This window comes from Ischnura elegans, chromosome 11 (genome assembly GCF_921293095.1).
Source record: "Ischnura elegans chromosome 11, ioIscEleg1.1, whole genome shotgun sequence".
NCBI classification, from domain to species: domain Eukaryota; kingdom Metazoa; phylum Arthropoda; class Insecta; order Odonata; family Coenagrionidae; genus Ischnura; species Ischnura elegans.
The window spans coordinates 12,437,195-12,455,755 of record NC_060256.1 but is presented as its reverse complement, the minus strand read 5'-3'; the positions used below and the strand labels follow the sequence as shown (position 1 = coordinate 12,455,755).

The following is an 18,561-nucleotide window of genomic DNA, read 5'->3' as shown; positions in this document are numbered from 1 at the left end:
CGTGATGAAAATGGGAAATTACGCATTTAAAAAATTGATTTCAATAAAGACGCACGTTAAAAGTATGAATTTGCCGTTTTAATTTATTACTTATCCATGAACGGGATAAAATGATTAGTTTTTGTATTTATAGATTGAATTTTTATAATGTTGAAAACTACATGCACACCTATCTTCATTTGGGCACGATAAGTCAATAGGGAACTTGAATGCTTCTGCAACCCAGCTGTCTTTTCGCTTCATTGATGACTAAATACTCAGCGTTGCCTTTTAGTAGGCCTGGTAGAAAAAAGAAATATAAGTAATAGTTAAACCAATATGAAGAATCGCTATTTAAAGCTGTTGTTTAAATAGGAACGTCTGATTTTTAATGTGGTATACCCCTGTATTTAGGGTTACTGTAAACAGTTGTGAGCTAACCCCTTAACATTCACGGCTTAAATAAATGCTTAGAGGTGGGCTCACCTAAGGCGTTGATGCTATTTATCGTAAAGGACTTCATTTTGGTTATAAATGTGTGCTATTTTTCAGGGTAATAAGAGTAGACTCTGTTCAACATTTGCCTGTATCTCAACTATCAAAAAAAATACATCTGATAATAATTTGACTGAATTATTGAGAGACAGAATAATGAAAAGGTAAAATTTCCAAAATTGAGTTCCAGGCATATGTTTGATAATGCTCGACTTCATCATGTATACTGAACATTTCAGAGTGATAGTCTATTAGGGGTATTAATGGAGTAATTTGCCCAAAAAAGACCAATCGAGAAGGAGGTTAGATACCTGTCCATGATAAAGCCTGAATCACACGATCAGTTTTACCATGCTTTCCAAGGGACAGCTTCAGCGATCGCTCCAATGATGGCGGAAAATGACCGTTTCACTCAATAATTTTCCGGAAAGGCTCCAGGGATGGGAATCCCATCCCTTTTTCCATCACTTGGTACGTCCCTTTTGGCTGTTGTTATAATGATAATTATAAGTTATTTATTGAGTTTTCCAAGCCTATGCATAAATAAAAAATCTTTTGTTACGCAGAGACATGAAGAAATAATTGAAGGACATTTGTAAGTACGGAAAGTAACGGAATAATCGATGGTAAAAGGGATGGTGGGAATGACCGTGTGATTCAGAAAATGATGGGTCGAGCGATCACTCTTTTGATCCCTGAAAACCTATCGTTGGAGCTACCGCTCTGAGGGACGGAAGGAAATGATCGTGTGATGCAGGTCTAATCCGGCTGAAGACTGTCGAGTGATGTCAGTTTGTCACAATTCCTTTCTTACGCCACTGGGAAAAAATCAAGAGTGGAGTTGTCGGTGCCCATAGGAAGAGGGGAGGGCGGGTTGTGGTGTTTCGTGATTTTCCGCAGCGGAGCATGGTCGTGGCCGGGGTTTTGTCGCGCGTATCCTCCGTGCACGGACCGTGGTCACGGCGTCGGCGCGTGGGAAAGTCACGCACGTGGAAATGCTCGTCGAGGCGTGTCTCATTCAAAGGGGACCAAGCGTGCCTCTCTCCGGGGCGTGCTTCTTCCAACCCCCTACCCCTTCCACGCTTGTCTCCGCTCTTTTTTTTTTTACTTGAGCCATCCCGACCACGCTCGTAATCGTTTTGTTCTCGGGGGTGTGAACACTGCCAGACAATCCATTCTGAGGTCTTAATCGTCCCAGTGACCCACTCGCAAACCTGGGTAGAGTTGTTCTAATTTGGCCGTTTAAAGCATTGAAGGATGTTACAGGACTTGCTTGTCTCACCGTGAGGTTCATGTCAGCTTTTTGTCTGCCCGCCTACTACAGTTGAAGGTAATGTATTTGGGATTGCCTGAGAAATAAGATGAATATAAAATGGAGGAAACGAGGTGTACCGATGAATAGGGCAAGAAAGAGATTTGTAGAACACTATAAGCCAGAGAAGGACGTGGTGGATATCAAAGATATCTTGAAGTACAAAGTAAATTTAAAATAGTTTTGGTCGTAACTCACGATTTCATGACCGCGTTGATGGCGCGTTTGATAATGCCGTACCGGTGTGTCGAATGACCACCCTAACAAGTCAGTTCTCTTAGACGGTGAATTTTAGCGCATATGTTTGAGTTTGCGGTGTTAAATGTGGTTTGTGTGAAAAATGAATCAAGTATAACAATTTGAGAATTGAACAATAAAAATTTTTATTAACTAATAGTGACATATTATAAATTGTAGCTGAATACATTTTTGTATTCTGAAATTTGAGTATTTATTATTGATTTTTTTCATTTCCAATATCTTTTTAAAATTGTTTTCATTTTTTTAAATGCCAAACTGGCATTTTTTTACCCTTTTTTATTCGAAGGTATGGGTTATCGCCACATCATCGTTAGCCCAAGGAAATGAAGCACTTTTGTTTGCTATTTTTTCTTTCTAACTTCATCAATTTACTTGAAAATTTGACAGTAGGTAAGGGATGGACCATGGATCAAACTCTATATGATGCCGACTTGCGTTTTTACTGCGGGGGTAGACATTTTTTATTACATTAACTCCTAATAAGGTTTTATTTTTAAGGGTTGAAATACTCTGAAATTATGTTTCACAGCATAAAATAGTAATTTTTAAACTAATCCAAGCGCAATTTTACCCATGATAAGCTTAAAATGAAGTTTTAGCATTTAGCGGTAGTTTTCACCCCTTAAAAATAAAAAGCGCCCATCGGAATATTGTATCTATTTTGAAGTAGAGGGCAAGATTAGCCTAATCCATAATTTTTTTGCAAATAAATTCAGTTTGCAAAAATTGCAAAGTTTTACCCTTTTTTTAGCTTCATTTCCTGGACTATGTTGAGGATCCCAACATTCGATGATGACGCTGGCACCCTTAACACAACACACGGGGACTCAGCCAAGGAAAATATTATTTTTGCTATGCTTTGCCGGATGTTTATGCTCTCAAGATCAAATGGACGTGGACCTTTCACTTATTTTCTTTCAAACACCATTGCTTATTAATGTTGGGGGAATGGTTTGGCTATCGAATCGCTCGCCATAGGATCTTTTTTTTTTCATATTTTTGAGGTTAGAATTTTCGCTTTTCGCACAACCACCCGATTATGCATGCTATCGATGACACGTATTTAATCATGCGCTCGAAATTAGAGCATGTCCTCAAGATCTCATGCATAATTGATCCCCGGAGCCCTATATCGCGCAGTGGAGAAAATTCTTATGCGGGGGGATTATGGGTCTGATGGAACAACCCAAATGCGTATGCAACGACCTAATTTAAGTCGAGGTCATTCATATTATAGCCGGTAACCCTATTACCCAACGACTCGGTGTCACGGTATTATATTAATGAGGCTATTGTTAACTGCTTTAAATCTTTTTTTATCGCAAATCATCTTATCCAGCCAGGTGATAATGTGACTTGGAGTTATATTTTTCGTATCATATTGTGATAAGGCCCCGATGAAGTTTAAGTATCTTTGAGGTGATTTTTATCTAATTGGAATGAATCACTTTAATGATAATGGAAAATCGTAGTATCATTTATCTCGAATTTACCTCTACCTTTATAAGTGTAGGAATTCTGTCAGCTTATTCTCTATCTACGTGTTACATTAGAAGGCACTATATTTTGGATTGCTGTAGAAATAAGATGAATATTGTAGCTCTAATTTCAAGCCTTTGCTTTCTCGAATCCTTGTCCTTACATAATTGCTAATAAAAGAACGGGAAAAAATCGACTGATTTTTTTCTCAAAATCAAGCTTTATCTCCTAGCCAAGCTTATTCAAGTGAATATTTATGGACGATTACCGGCATAGCGTATCTAATCGTGTTGCCATGAAATCTCTCAGGTCCAAGGTCAGAACGGTGGCAGTGAAACTTATGCGCTTTGTTTATTATCGTGACTAGACACTTTTTTTGCATTCGGAAATAGTCTTGTTTAAAATCATCATGTAATGCTATTCCTCAGAGATTCATAGCTGAAATTCGGTTAAAAATTTTTTAACATAACCATCACGATAGAGTAAGTACTTCTTACTCTATGCTATCTCTAAGAAATATTTTTATTGCAAATAAGATATTTGTGATTTATTTCATTTAATGTATGTATATCTTCCCGAAAACAGCAGTAATTGCACTTTCCATCGGGTCATTCCACTAACCCGATTTTGCACTTTTGAGAGCACTCAATGGGGTCATTTTAATAACACCCACAATTACAATTATTAAAATAAATGTACAAAGCGGTAAATGGAAGGAAAAGGATTAGTTGCAACGAAAATAACCATCCCATTTAAACCATTCTCTCGTAAGTTAGAAATAAGAATTATCGAGAATTGCCTCCTAATTTTCATGAATTGGTGATGTCATTACAGGTCTGGTTTATTTACTTGTGCAGGGAGAACCTTTCATTGAGGAAAGGAGTCGCCCATATGAGTGTAAATGGTAGTGAAATTCTCGCAACCCTCGCAAACGATGGAGAAGTAACTGAGATGTGGTTGGCATGAGTTCGTGACGTCAGCAACGTGTCTGTGGAAGGGTCAACCTCGATGAATTTTCTCCGCGAATAGCTGGAGAGGTGGGCGACTGATTTAAAAACGGAATCATGCTAGTCTCTTTATTTTTCGAACTGTATCAAGATCGAAATTTTAAAATAATTTGTAAACAATCTCATTGGGTACTAAGGCTGAAATTCGCCGAGGAAAAATCGTTTAGCTAAGCCGGGATTCGAACCCCTGATATCCCGACTACCGGTTGGGTATGATATGCCGTTCAGTATGGTGGTGTAAATGGTAGCATGCATATTTTATCGGCAATCAGGAGATCCGTGTTAGAATCCCGTCTAAGCCAAATGAATTTTTCGTGGCGTATTTCATCCTTGGTGCGCATTCGCACTATAGATTTATTAAAGCACTCAGAGTCAGTCATCTTTTTGCATTCCGAAACATTCTTATTTTAAATCATCATGTACTGTTATATTTCAGATTATTTCTCTCCGAAATTTCATTCGGGCGTAATTTCGTCATCTCACGAAATTCATTAAAGCATCTCACGAAATTCATTAAGCAATTCAGCATTCATTAAAGTCCTTAAATGTTCGGGGGAAAAACGAATTCTCATACCTACTCGTTCGGCAAAATATTTATCTTAATTATAATTTTTTGTTTTTTCCCGGCGAACAATTGCAGTGAAGTTTTCTCGGGTTTCGCACCGGGTTAGGTCCTCCATTTCTCCTTCCAACGTTTCGATGGACAACTCGCCCATCGTCTTCAGGGATTCAGGAATCCAATACCAATTCCTCAAAGTCTCGGGGTATATACACAGAATTCTGTTTTTGATTGATTTCCTCATCCTAATCACTAGTCCACCCAATTTCGATTTTACGAGGGTTTATGTCATTGACTCATCCCAGTTTATGTTGTTAACGTTCGATATTATATGATCAAGGCTTTTGATTGGTCCCCTTTTCCAGTTTATGACACTCCTTATCTTCAGCGCAGAAGTGCCTGTCCAAGTTCCATTCTAGTTTGGAGCCTTATCTTTTTGTGTGTGCTCTGTTGTAGAATCATCGGAGTTCTCAATTTGGACACGATCTCTTATGTTTTAATCTTTTGAGTCCACTTTCACGGCTAATTATGATAGTAAAGAATCTCATTTAGAGTGAGGCATCCGAACATGGAAGAGTCTTAAGGTGGTGAACACTACGCTCTTCTTGTGTTGGTTCTGTGGTGTTGTTCTAATTCCTTAACCTACTGTTGTGTTTTTAATGTGGATCCTGGGACCGGAGAGAATGCTGTTATTTCAGTAACGCAGTGATCCTCTGGGAAGAATATGTGAGCGTGTCATTTTTCAATGATATCGATTTCCATCCCCGGACTGCCACCTTAATTAGTGTGTGTCTTGATACCACCGTTGTTGTATTGCTGGACTTCGATGGATGACATCGATCTACCGTTCTGTAATATTTCTCTACTGGGGAAAAGTAAGTTTGAAACATATTGATGACCTTAAATCAAAGTGTTTCTATGGAAAAGATTAAGGATTTCTTTTGCATGTTTGGTGTATGAGGATTGTGTTTGAAGTCGAGTGAAAAATTTCCGTTCACGTAACAAAAAAGCCTCTTCGATCGCTTACAAGTGCAACCAATCTGTCGCCGATTTTCCTTGACTTCTGCAAGCTTCGATTGTTACATTATTTTTTGTTTTCGAAAGCCTTATTTTATCCTAAGTGTTTTAATTGTAACGATTGTTCGCATGCTTGTCATTTTTTTTCTGATGTAAATCCTCACAGCTTCCTCTCTACTCCTTTTATCGTCATGAGTTCTTAAGTTTTCTATATATTTCTTTACAAGGGAATTTATATGCATGACTGAAGATTAGAGTATAGATTCGATTTCTACGGGAACGAAACCATTTCTGAATACTGGCTCGCCTTTTTCCTCCGCCGTCGCGACGTTAGATTGGCGTCTGATCAATCCGTTTAGATTTAAGACTGCCAAAGTATGGTATTGTGAAAATTTCGTAGCTCTATACGAAAAAACACAGAAAATGTGAATATTTTTCTATTTTTTTTCGAAATCACCCCTACGACCCGTCGTTGGTTAAAAGGCGTCAACTGCAGTAGTCCACGAAAGAATAAACTTTGTTAGGTTCACTAATACATTTGAAAGAGCTTCTTGACCCGGGTTTCATAACATACTTGCATCGTCAAGGAACTATTTTACGAAACCCTGGTCGTGCCTTTTCAAATACATAAGTGAACCTTACAAAGTTAATTATTTCATTTTCCATAGTGGAAAGGTATCACACTTTCCAGACTGAAATCGTCAGTTATGTAGTAATTCAGTTCAGTGGTATTCTTCAGATCTTGATGAGATGTATTCACGGCTTGCGTTTCTCTCTTGTTTTAGGTATCCATGATGTCGGAGGAGGGCGGCGGAGGCGGTGTGATGCTGCCGCAGCACATCAAGAAGGAGGAGGAGGCGTCGGTGGCGTCGGGCGGCGCCTTCCAGCCATGCTCCTCCTCCAACAGCAACCTCTACTCGCCCACCACCACCGTCATCCAAGCGGACGTGAGTACCAATCGCCCTACCTCTCATTTTGTGGGCTCCTTGCCTCACCTGCCTTGCCTGCCCTAAATGAATGAAATGGTAATATGCTCACTTTGTGGAATTCCATTTATTATACCAGTAACTTGCACAATCCGGATTTCAATGGTGGAGCATCATCATCAGGTGCTAAGTATATTTCAAATAACAAGCATTAAGAAGTATCGCGACCTTTTATACGTTAGCAACACAGATGGGAGGGATTGCGATACTTCTTACTGCTGATCATTTGAAATATAGCACCTGATGATGATGCTCCAGCATTTGAATCCGGAGTGTGCAAATTTTTTCTTTGACCATAGTGGATTGCAAACGGTATTGGTATAATAAACCCGTCCTGTAATCGTCTGGTGCTGCATTTGATCTTCTCGTATCCTGTAACACTTGAGTCTGCCGAACATAATCGTGGTCGCCTCAGTGGTCATCTTTCCTGTGAAAAAGTAACTACTCCCATCATGACCACGAATATTAGAATAGAGAACTATCCAATCTGCCTCTAGATGTTCCCTCCGCGCATTTAAATGGCTTTACAAAATTTACCACTCGCGTCGCTGACGGGCAGAGTGATCCGAATGTCATGTATAAATAAGCTACAATCAGGGCTGTTTGCCGATGTTCATAGTCGTGATGTTTTGTGATCCATGAAATTCTTAACTTTCATGCTTTTCAGTTTCATGCTGTTCATTTCACAGTTAATAATGGGGTTAAATAGACCGCTACCACATAATCGTCCGTTACGGACATTTTTGGAAATCCATTAAAATGGCCCCGAAGTGGCTACAAAAATGAAGCTTCAATGGGACGAGCTACTGCCTCCTCTATGCAATGCGTTTGTGTATTAAACCCTGTTCTCTCTCTTGCTAACAGTCCAACTTAGCAATCTGCTTTTGATTTGGGCAGTGATGACCAGGTCTAGGCACTGGATTCGATGTATTAATTCGATGTTTCAGGAACCATTGCACGTGGTAGTATGAAAAATTTACGCATAAAACAAACCGCTAAGTAAGGCGCGGTGGTCGGTCGGAATGACCGTGTGATTCAGGAAATGATGGATCGAGCCAGTGGCGTAACTAGGAATATGCTTTAGGGGGGGCGGGGGGGGGAGGGAGGCTAGTGGGCGGGGGCAACCCCACCCCATGCAACGGGGAAATTTTTGGAGAATGATATTCCTGCTAATACATTTTACATCATTAATAAATAATCTTTAACTTTAATCAGGTGTAGTTATTATATGTCCTAACCAGATAATAGTTTTAAATATTTTTTAATTTCTCTGAGGCTTTTGGGGGGAGATCTATCCCCTCACCCCCCCATAGTTACGCCTCTGGATCGAGCAATCACTCTTTTGGTCCCTAAAAACCTATCGACTTAAGTCCGAGGGACGGAAAAAAATGCTGGCGTGATTCAGGCTTAAGTAGACCGAAGGTTTTTTTTCGTGGAAGCACACGTGATGCGTGGTAATATTAGGTACTTGACAGCGAGCCAATGGAGACAATGGTGGCGAGAATAGCTGAAAACGAAAGGAATCTTTTTGGAACGGAGTGGAGGTAGGCAGCCGCCATTCATTTGTTCTCACGGAGCCCTTCTCACGTGAATCGAAACTGATTCTAGCGATTGATTTGGGTTTCACGTGGCTGTAATTCAAGCGCCGAAGCTCTTCCTTGCGAAATAACATGGGTGCATACAATATCGTTGGGTGCGAGACGTGTGACAGGGAATGATTTAACACTTGCCGTGTTTAGAAGAGTAAAGTATAGTCGTGATCATACTTTGATAAAGGACCACTTCCTAAAGCTCCTATTCCGTCGATTTTGCCAGGGAATTGGGATTTACTTGATACCTAAAGATTAGAAGTTGAGCCTATATGACCGATTTAACTCCCTATCGCGTAATCGTGCATTCCCTTGTTTTGCGTACGTACGAAGTCATATGTGGTAATAAATCATGCGAGAAAATTTCCCTCCCGCTGTGAATATTTTTTTAATGAAAATGGTATTAATTTTTTATTAGAGATGTGCGAGTAGTGCTTTTTTTTAATCTCGAGTCGAGTTGAAATCTACTCGCGAGTATCGAGTCGAGTCGAGTTTGGTCATTTCTGGATCTGGCTATATGATAATACATATGCCACAACTTATTCTCATTTTCAAATCCCTTTGTGAATTTTCTTTTCTGAATACTTAGCTTGATGTAAAAAGGAAAAGGTGATGAGGAATGTTGATGGTAATTATGCCAGTATTAGGAGGTGAATGAAAATTCACGTGTGGTCAATTTAATTGATAAATATATTTATCAGACTATTTAATATTTATTTATAACTACCGGAAACAGCCCTGAGTAAAAGCATTTGCATCATTGTAATAATGTTTCATGATAGTGCTTCCTGTCGGCAGATTTCTGAACTTACTGGCCACGGCAGCTCTATAACCGAAACTACTCGACTCGACATTTGTATTGCTATTCGAATCACTCGAGTCGAGTACCAACTACTCGACTCGACTCGAATTTTCGAGTACTCGCCGATCCCTATTTTTTATTGCTCTAACTTTTATTTAAGTTTTATATTTCATTTGGACTGGAATTAGGGTTTTCAGCGTGGTTTTTTTCGTTCGCTCTTGATATCTTTGAAAATTATAGAGATTCTTTTTTTTATGAAAAAGTTGTAATGAAAAGATTAGGCTCGGTTCGGTTCTAAATAAAAGTTTTCGACACATTTGTATTACATTGATGATGGGGATAGGGATTTGGGACGGAAAATTCTAAATTTGAATGCGTATGTTACGGTTTAAAAGCCTGTTCTTGTTACTCACGGGATTTTATCCTACTCACTATTGCTGTCTGATAGTATTTTCTCATGAAGCATCAAGACATTTTCTCTCTGTGATATTTTTCGAATGTAGGTAAATGTTTACAAGTATTTTGTTGTCAAAGCCCTCTAAATTGCCCTGACATTTGCCTGATGAGGATTTGTCACGTGACAGTAACCCAACGTGTGGTCTTCGATCCTTTTTTGGTCCCCAACCCTTTGGATACTCACTGCTTTCATAAGTGGAATCCCTCGAAAATAAAAACATAATTCGGCCAAAAAGCTTGTAGATTATTCAATGTATATTATTTAAATTTGCACTTCTCTAATAATTACTCTGCACTCACAGATCTTGCGTCAGTTAATTTACAATGAAAGGTCTTTGTAACGAAATCCTATGGACCGCCGAAATACTTTCGTTATACTGAAATTTCGTTTTACAGGAAGTACGTAACACAAGAACGTTATGCGGGACGGAAAATAATTTCGTTATACTGAATATTTCGTTACACTGGCGTTCGTTATAAATTCATTTCACTCTACCTGTCTATTGGCCTAAGACCTCGAAAATTATTCCGCATTTTTATCCCTCGTAGTGCCACGGGCCGATGTGTACGGGCTTTTGCTCCACGGTCAAAAAGTTCTGATGTATGGTCTCGAGCGTAGACCGTATTTAATATCCAATTAAGATAATACATTTTGTTTTATCCTTTATCCAATATGCTAGAATATTATAGCCAAAAAATTATTCCACTTTAGTGAAATAAAAGTACATTACTTTGATATGTAAAACATTAACTACATATTATATTTTTTCATTAGGTGCTACAAAATTCTTAAATTTACGTTGGCTTTTTTTTTGCAAGTACCACCAAATTTCGTTGGCACTGAGAGTTTTAAATCAAATTCATAAAAAATACTTTGAGATGTAAACATTTTTTGAACCAAGGTCAGTAAAGCTATTGGGAGGGTTTATATTGAAATATTCACGAAATAGCATCCGCTTTGGTTAGCGTTCGAATTTAAGAAATTAAGACGCTGGCCATTTCTCGTCGTGAACCGAGTCAGCTTCGTCCGCCAAATAAATTCCCCGGTGACAATTCGCTGAATTCTCTTCAATTCGCAGTCGTTGACCTCGCCTCCTCGTCAATCCCGCCGACACCCCAGGGGGTTATTCTTTTGTCTCCTCTCCGTCCCCTCAGATTAAAAGAAAACATTATCTGGGATTGACCTCCTAGTGGGAAGCTAATTGCGCCCAAGGGTTCGAATCCGCCTCGGTTGATTTGTGACGGTGAGCGGTCGGTGCGACGTCGGCTCCAATCTTGTAAGTCTTCGTGTAAGCGGTGCGCCCCAAGTATTGAAAATGCTCTGGGGAGAACATACCATCATATCTAACTTCATCAACATCTACATGCTATACTTCAAGTCGTCGCAAAAGCGAAGGACAAAAGAGCAGGGATACCGACTTACAAAAAATATTGGGGGGGGGGCCAAACCGGGGATCTTGCCCCGGGAAATTTTACAAGTGGTAAGTTTTAAGTTTTTTAAGCATTTTAAGAGTCATATGATCAACATTAGAACCCTGATAACTCGAATCTCGATATCTGTACACTCCTGGGAAAATCGACAAGCCTGACACATTTTTTCCCCACACCCATAAGGAATTTTCGAGGGGGCTTGGGATCCCTCAGGCCCCATGGAGTCGGCGCCACTGCAAACGAGTGGGACTCCAGTCATTAATTAAAAAGAGAGATGGAAATGTGCGTAGTGTCATAGCAGCTCCATCCCCCTCTCCCCCATAGAAGCAAAAATCGCGAAAGTCTTTAAGCAAAATCAGTCTTTAATTGAAACGTAGGTATTCAACAAATTTTTTACTTTACGAATTGCCTATTTTTAACTTTAAACCCACGAAAATTGATATGTATAAGATACGTAACTAAAATACTACTTTTCTCAAGGAAATAATTTCTAACTAAAACTAATAAAGCGCTGTTATAATTATCTTAAAATGTTGGTTTCGTTCACCTTTTCCATGCTAACATGTCACAACTTAGCTTGCCCACCTAGACCACGGCATGGCTGACCCTTAGACTATGGCTTGGCCCCCCTAGATGATCCTGGGGAGGCCCTTGCGTAGTGTATTTTCAAGACCATCGAAAATTTGTCAGGCACTCTTTCCTCGGGGACGATAGCAGTGTAAGCTGTCCATAATTTTGCTCTCTCCATTTCAGTGTGTCATAATTTCTTTTGTTTCGAATTACCTTTTTAGTGGTACAAAATTCATTGGGACCAGGAACAAATTAATGATTCGGTGAATGTAAGCAAAATAATAAAAGTCTCGAACATATGTTAGCAATATCCGGTTCATAAATATGACCAGGAAAGTCTTCTGGGTGAAATATTGTGTGTAAGCGCGCAATGGGGCGTTGGGTTTTTTCCTTGTCGGGACTTTCCGGGAAAAATCCGCTTGTAATTTCCGTTTTGATGTGAGTCACGCTGGTCCGATCATCCCTTCAAATAGAACCGACGCACCTTTGATGCAACTTTCTTTAACCTGGAATAAACGTACGTTGTTTGATTTTTTAAATGGTAGTGCTCACTCCTGGGTTGTCTGTGATCGTCTTACTAAAGTAAAAAATAGAATGGCCAATAGATAAAAATCCGCTATCCCTCTCCTCTTCAACTTGCTCTCTGATTTTGGGTACTCGAAGGCTTTATTTTGATTCTCCCCGGCCACAAAGTCTCATCTATTTTTGTGGTGAAATATGTGGCTTACTTAGTGACTTTTACTGTTTCCGACGCGTCTTGTCAACGATTTTTCGTGTAGCCATCCCTACCCACCTCCCGTAATAGGGAGGGGGCGCGTGCCTATCAGACCCTTTAAATAATATACATACAAGATTTGTAATACGACTATCATTACGTTCGTTTTGTTGTGTACCTATGTTACGGAGCCTTAATCATTCAAGTTCATATTAATAAATTTCATATTAAAATGGGGGGAATATTTCACGTAGTAATTGTTGTATGTTGTTTTTAATCTCGAATATAAAAAACACCGTTTGCCTGTTAGGGCCTTGTGCTCCCCAGAAAAAACTGTGGATCCGACCTCGACCCCTCCTCCTGTTGAAGGATAAAATATAAATGCAAATTGAGTTACAACCAATACAGTAAATTATGCTCATTGTAACATAGTTAACACATTAAAATGCATAATGTTCAGACCGATTTTACGTAGTTATGTCTTCAAATAATGGATATCCTGTGAGGCTTACGCTGTTGTTGAAACTTAGGAACTCTGGCAAGTGGTCATTGCCCGTAAAATGTATTGTTACTCATCCTGTATGAAAGGAAGTTGACTTAAAATTACAAATTCACTGAAATTTTCCAGAAGGTGATGAATTCATTAATTATATAGGTCATGATTGTTATCAACGTAAATCGCCTATACGAAGCACTATATCCGTAAATTCCTCTAAATTTCGCTTGTGTATTGTCGCACTGGTTATACAATGACGCCAAGTAGGTATGAAAGGTTTGGGTTTTGTACATTCCAATTCGCACGATGTCAAAAATCATTGTAGATGTATTATTTATCCATAAGAGTACTTATAATGATACCTATTCTATCGGAAGTGAGTGCATTAATATATACGCATCGTAATGAAGAAAATCTGGGTGCGTGGGATATTCACGCTAAACCTATGAATATGAATTTATATGAATGAGCAAACATATTAGGTAAAGAGAAAAGCGGATAAAAATGCATTCCTAAGGCCAATGTCTGCGTTCGATGTTAGTGGGAATGTTGAAACAGTAATGTAAAGGTAGCAGAAGTATGCAAAGTTGATTTCCTCTGCAATGTGATGAATGTATCAGCAAAGTATTGACGAAATCTTCTCGTAATTTTAATAAATCCATCAAAACTTATAAATCGATGGCTAAGTTCTAACAACACTTATCTAAAAAATAGCAACTTTTCAGGAGAGCGAAAAAACTATTTATTTTTTTAAATTGTATATAAATTTAATTGAAAAAAAAAAACAAAAATACATATAAAGGAAAAAGAAGCATACATTTGTAAACAAAGAATTGTTTTTTTGCTTGGATTTCATTGTTAACTATCAGTATTAACTCAGACCGGCCCAATTTTTAGATGCGTGTTGTTAGAATTTAGCCATCATAATGTTGATCCAATAATTTGATGTAGTACACAAAAGCCGTCGTATCTGTTTCGTTAGGGACTCTTCGGTACCTCACCCCACTTTATCCGACCAGTGAAATTAGTCCCATTCCCACATCGCGAGATTAAAGTAACCGCGTTTAGAGCCCGAAATGGCGAATAAAGTATTTTGGCGTAGAAATTGTGATCATTTTGCTGCCTCACTCTTAGGTCTACATTTACGGACTGTTCCGCAAGCTGCCCCAATAGGCGTTTAGCGGAGGGTGTGAGGGCACTAGTGGCTAGCAAACAAAAATAAGGGAAGAAAGAGAAAAATAGAACCGGAGGTTCGCGCACTGAGTTTCACTTGGAATTTATTAAAGTCGGATTATTTAAGTTTTAATTTATTATTTAATTTGGAATTTATTATTAATATTACTCTCGGAGGAAATACGAATTCATAATCCTTTTTGTTCGGGAAAATATGCCTCTTCATTTATCGTTTCTGTCGGGCCTATAAATGTACTGAGGCGGATAATGTTCTCCGTGTCGCTCTTAAAGATGTCTGTTCTTAGTAGTTTTAGCAATGTAATCCTCGCATGTTGCCTCGTGGTCTTTGAACAATTGAGAATGGATATCTTTAAGAGCGACACAGAGAACATAATATTAGAACCACACTATATTTCGCTGGCAGGATAGCCAGCGAAACTGTTGTCCACAAACAAGCTGACGCGGAAGAAAACCCTAAATAAATGCAGAGATCAAACCATCGCCGCGGAAACCTACGTTCTATTATAAAGGACTTTAATAAACGCTAGTCCCAACCTCGTTAGAGCACTTCATTTTTTTTAGCTGTAAACGGCTGGTGTCCTAACACCCCCTGCCACACGCCTTTTAGGCGACTCGCGGGGTATTATGTAGATGTAGATGTCTCTAGTGGCTCCTAGCCTGATTTGTGTAAAATATTTTTTATTTGGACAAATATTCGTCGCCTGGAACTGCAACGAGTCTCTCCGACTTCGGTAAGCTTGTAATGGTGACAGACAGTCAGTCCTCTTCCCGCTGTTATCCGGAGAGAGCATCTCCTTTGAGAGAGTGGAGTAGGTAGTCGATGAGTGGGCTTTCCTCTCTCTGTCATCGATCGCGACGCGCTGTCATTATTCGCTTGCAAAAAAATGCAAGAAAAAATCATGTGGCAGCGTCTGAATTCCAAATCTCAGTCTTATAGCATGTCTCAGGCTTTAATTAAGTGAAATTATGAATGATACGAAGAGAGCATCGACGTATAGACATCAAGCCTACTATTTGGAAGTTCTTTTTAGAAGAAGGAAGATTTTAATTGGATGCTTTTAACCAAAACTTGTACTTTATGCTTAGCGTAAGAAATATCTTTCTTTTTTTTCCAATAATAATACATATCAAAAACCTCCTTGAAGAGTGCAGCATAAGCATATCCGATAGTGTTTTTCCGTTGTGAGAACCCACGCGAACTACTTATACTACTTAAACTGTTTGAATTAAAAAATGGAATTACGCTAGTGAATGGCCGTGTGTATGTATTGTATGACGCAGGCAATTAGCGCGAGTCCCATGTAAAATAGAGATAATAGATAGCATTGTCCCCTTATCTAACTAGCTTGGGAAATTGAATAGTTACTGGAAGGGTTATTGAAATTTTTATAATGAGCGACTTGAAATGTCAGTGGCCTTCTTCATATACCGGCAGTCTTCTCTAAAGCATGCACAAACAAATATTGTCAAAAATCATCAATAATTAGACATTTTTACATATCGATATGGTTCTTACCCTTTTAAAGGCATGAGTTTTACGCCGGCTTTCGTACATCCTTCATTTAACCGCAATTTAAGGTAATAATTCATCAGATGCTACTTAAGCTTAGTTCTTTATGGCAGCGAGGTACATAGTGGGGAGCATAAGCAATAGTTAAAGCGTGCAAGCCTTTGGAATGTGGTTCTGAAGAAAAATGATGAAGATGAAATGGATGGATCGAGTCAGCCATGAGGAAGTCAGAAGAAGCGATAAATTAAGAGAGATGTTCGCCGAACGGATAGATATGGGAATTCGTTTTTTCCCCGAACCATATAGGACATTAATAAATGCTAGTCGTAACTTCCTTGGAGCACTTCCTTTTTATGTAAGAACGGCTGGTGTCCTAACCAGGGGCGCAGCTAAGAATTAAGGGTAGAGGGGGTTTTAGGCGCAAATAATACTTAGGAGTGTGGGGTGGGGAGTTAGCTTGGGAGTATTGCATACCCGCCAGGGTAAGCGGGAGTTGTGGGGGCCCTCCTCCAGAATTTTTTTTTTATAAATGGTTCGAAATGGCGAGTTTTACGGCTTTATGAGGGGAATTTGATTAATCCTAACACTATTCTATGAGTAATACTAATCCAATTAAGTAAAATGGATTAACCTTAAAAAATTCTCTGAGCTCTGGGGGGGGGGGGTTTCCCCCAAAATCCCCTCCCAAGAAAAATTTTAAGATTTATGGTTCAGAAAGGCGAGTTTTACGGCTTTATGAGGGGAATTTGATTAATCCTAACACTATTCTATGAGTAATAATAATCCAATTAAGTGACATGGATTACCCTTAAAAAATTCTTTGAGCTCTGGGGGGGGGGGGGGGGGGGGGAGAGGGTTTATCCACCAAAACCCCCCCTCGCTGCGCCACTGGTCCTAACACTCCCTGGCACACGCCTTTTAGGCGGCTTGCGGGGTATTATGTAGATGAAGTCCTGAGAAAGTGGGAGGAAAGGAGAAGCATCCTAAAAACCGTAAAAAGGAGACGGGACAACTTATGGCTAGTCGCCCACACAATGATGCATGACGGCCCAATGAAGACAATCGCTGAAGGACAAGTGGATGGGAAGAGCAGCAAAGGAAGGCCCAGAATGAGTTAACGTAGGAAGAGTCATTACAGATGTGAAAGAGAAGGAATACGTGAATATGATAATGTTGGAGAAAGGTTGGAGTCGAGGGCTGCGTCAGACCAATGTTCGGATTGTTGACTTATGATGATGGCGTTTGCGTATGAACGAGCGAAAATAAAATCCAATACAAAGGGGGTGGGACGTATGACACCCGAACCCCTCCTGCCCCCCCCCCCCCCCCGTGGTGTCACAACCCTTGTCTCTACCCTTCCCCACCTCCTCGCCTACCCCCCAAAGGCCTCCCCGTAGCAACCCGGTCGCAATGAATGAAACAACACAAATGCAAAGCGCTTGCCTTTGGGCGGCGAAGGTTATGGTATTTTATTCTCTTTTCGCTATCTCCACTGACGATCCGAGCGGGGCGGAGGACATAGTGGATCGACGGAGTGAATTGTGGGGGATGAAGTGGTCCTAGTAGCCCTCTGCGGGAGGTCGAGACTCCTTCATGAGCACTGAACTATTAGCCTTGTACTTTACCACAGATGTTTCCTTATCCAGCCGGTTTCAGCTCTTATGTGCCATTTGCAAGTGATTTGTTCCTTCTCAGTTCCTGGGACAAAAGTGCTGAACTGGTTGGGCAGTGAAATTATTATATTATGGAAAAGTACAAGGTATATTTTTTCAGAACTGTGTTATTCCTTGACAGTATAGGATACAGAAAAAACTCAAGGGGGGGCGCAAAAGATACGTTGATTTACCTTTACTTTTATCGTAATAAAAAATAATGAAGTTCAATGCAAAGTTTAAGAAGTTTTCAATTAAGGTATTATATAAAAATACAAGACAATGCCATTTATGATATAAAAAAGTTACAATTGTGGTTCTGCAATGTTTGGCAATACGGGCGACCCCACAATGGGGGGGCCTGCGCCCCCCATCTCTATCCGCCACTGTTCCATGAAAAGTGACGGCTTAAGTTATCTAATTGGTTAATACCGAAGTTGGAAAATTACTCCTTCAGTGGATTTCACTGGAAAACCAAATAAATGCGTGAAAATTTCTCGGGACTGCCACAGGGTTGGGAGCTGGAATGCTGGCAGTACGGAAAGGTCCTGAAGGTAGTCCTGAAGATAAACCTGAAAAGGATGGGGGGGATCGGGTTGGGTTGGTGGCTAGAGTGTTGGCTTCCCACCCGGCGGGCTCGGATTCAAATCCCGGCAGTGGGAGAGAATTTTCAGAGACTGCCCGATCCCTGCTTGAATGTTGTGTGGAGGACATTTCAAGCGCAACACTCCGTCCGTCGGATGGGACGTTAAGCCGTGGTCCCCTTGGCGCCTTTCGTTAAGAGCAGGCTAATGCCGACGCCGGGTTTCTCTCCACCCTTTCTTCCACACCCTTCCCTCATGGCGCAAATGACCTCAGCTGTCGGTCGCCTCCTCCAAATACCATACCATAATATACTGAAAAGGATGGCCTAGTGGAACAGTGACGGCCGAAGTTATCTATAACTATTCCTTCAGGATATTGCCCTTGAAAACCAAGTTAATGCTTGAAAACCTCTCCCGACTGCGACCAGGTTTAGTAGCTGGAATGCTGCCAGGACGAATAGATCTTG

At 40.0% G+C, this 18,561-nt stretch overlaps 1 protein-coding gene across 2 annotated transcripts in view; it reads left to right on the top strand.

Annotated features, from left to right (window-relative positions):
• The window catches only part of LOC124168385 (steroid hormone receptor ERR1-like), a 285,285-nt gene that overhangs the window by 234,683 nt on the left and 32,041 nt on the right, over positions 1–18,561 (top strand). For both annotated transcript variants that reach the window (XM_046546599.1, XM_046546598.1), the window contains one exon: positions 6,895–7,056. In XM_046546599.1, coding sequence (XP_046402555.1) covers positions 6,901–7,056 — 156 coding nt within the window. In that variant the 5' untranslated portion in view covers positions 6,895–6,900. The remainder of the gene's footprint in view (positions 1–6,894; positions 7,057–18,561) is intronic.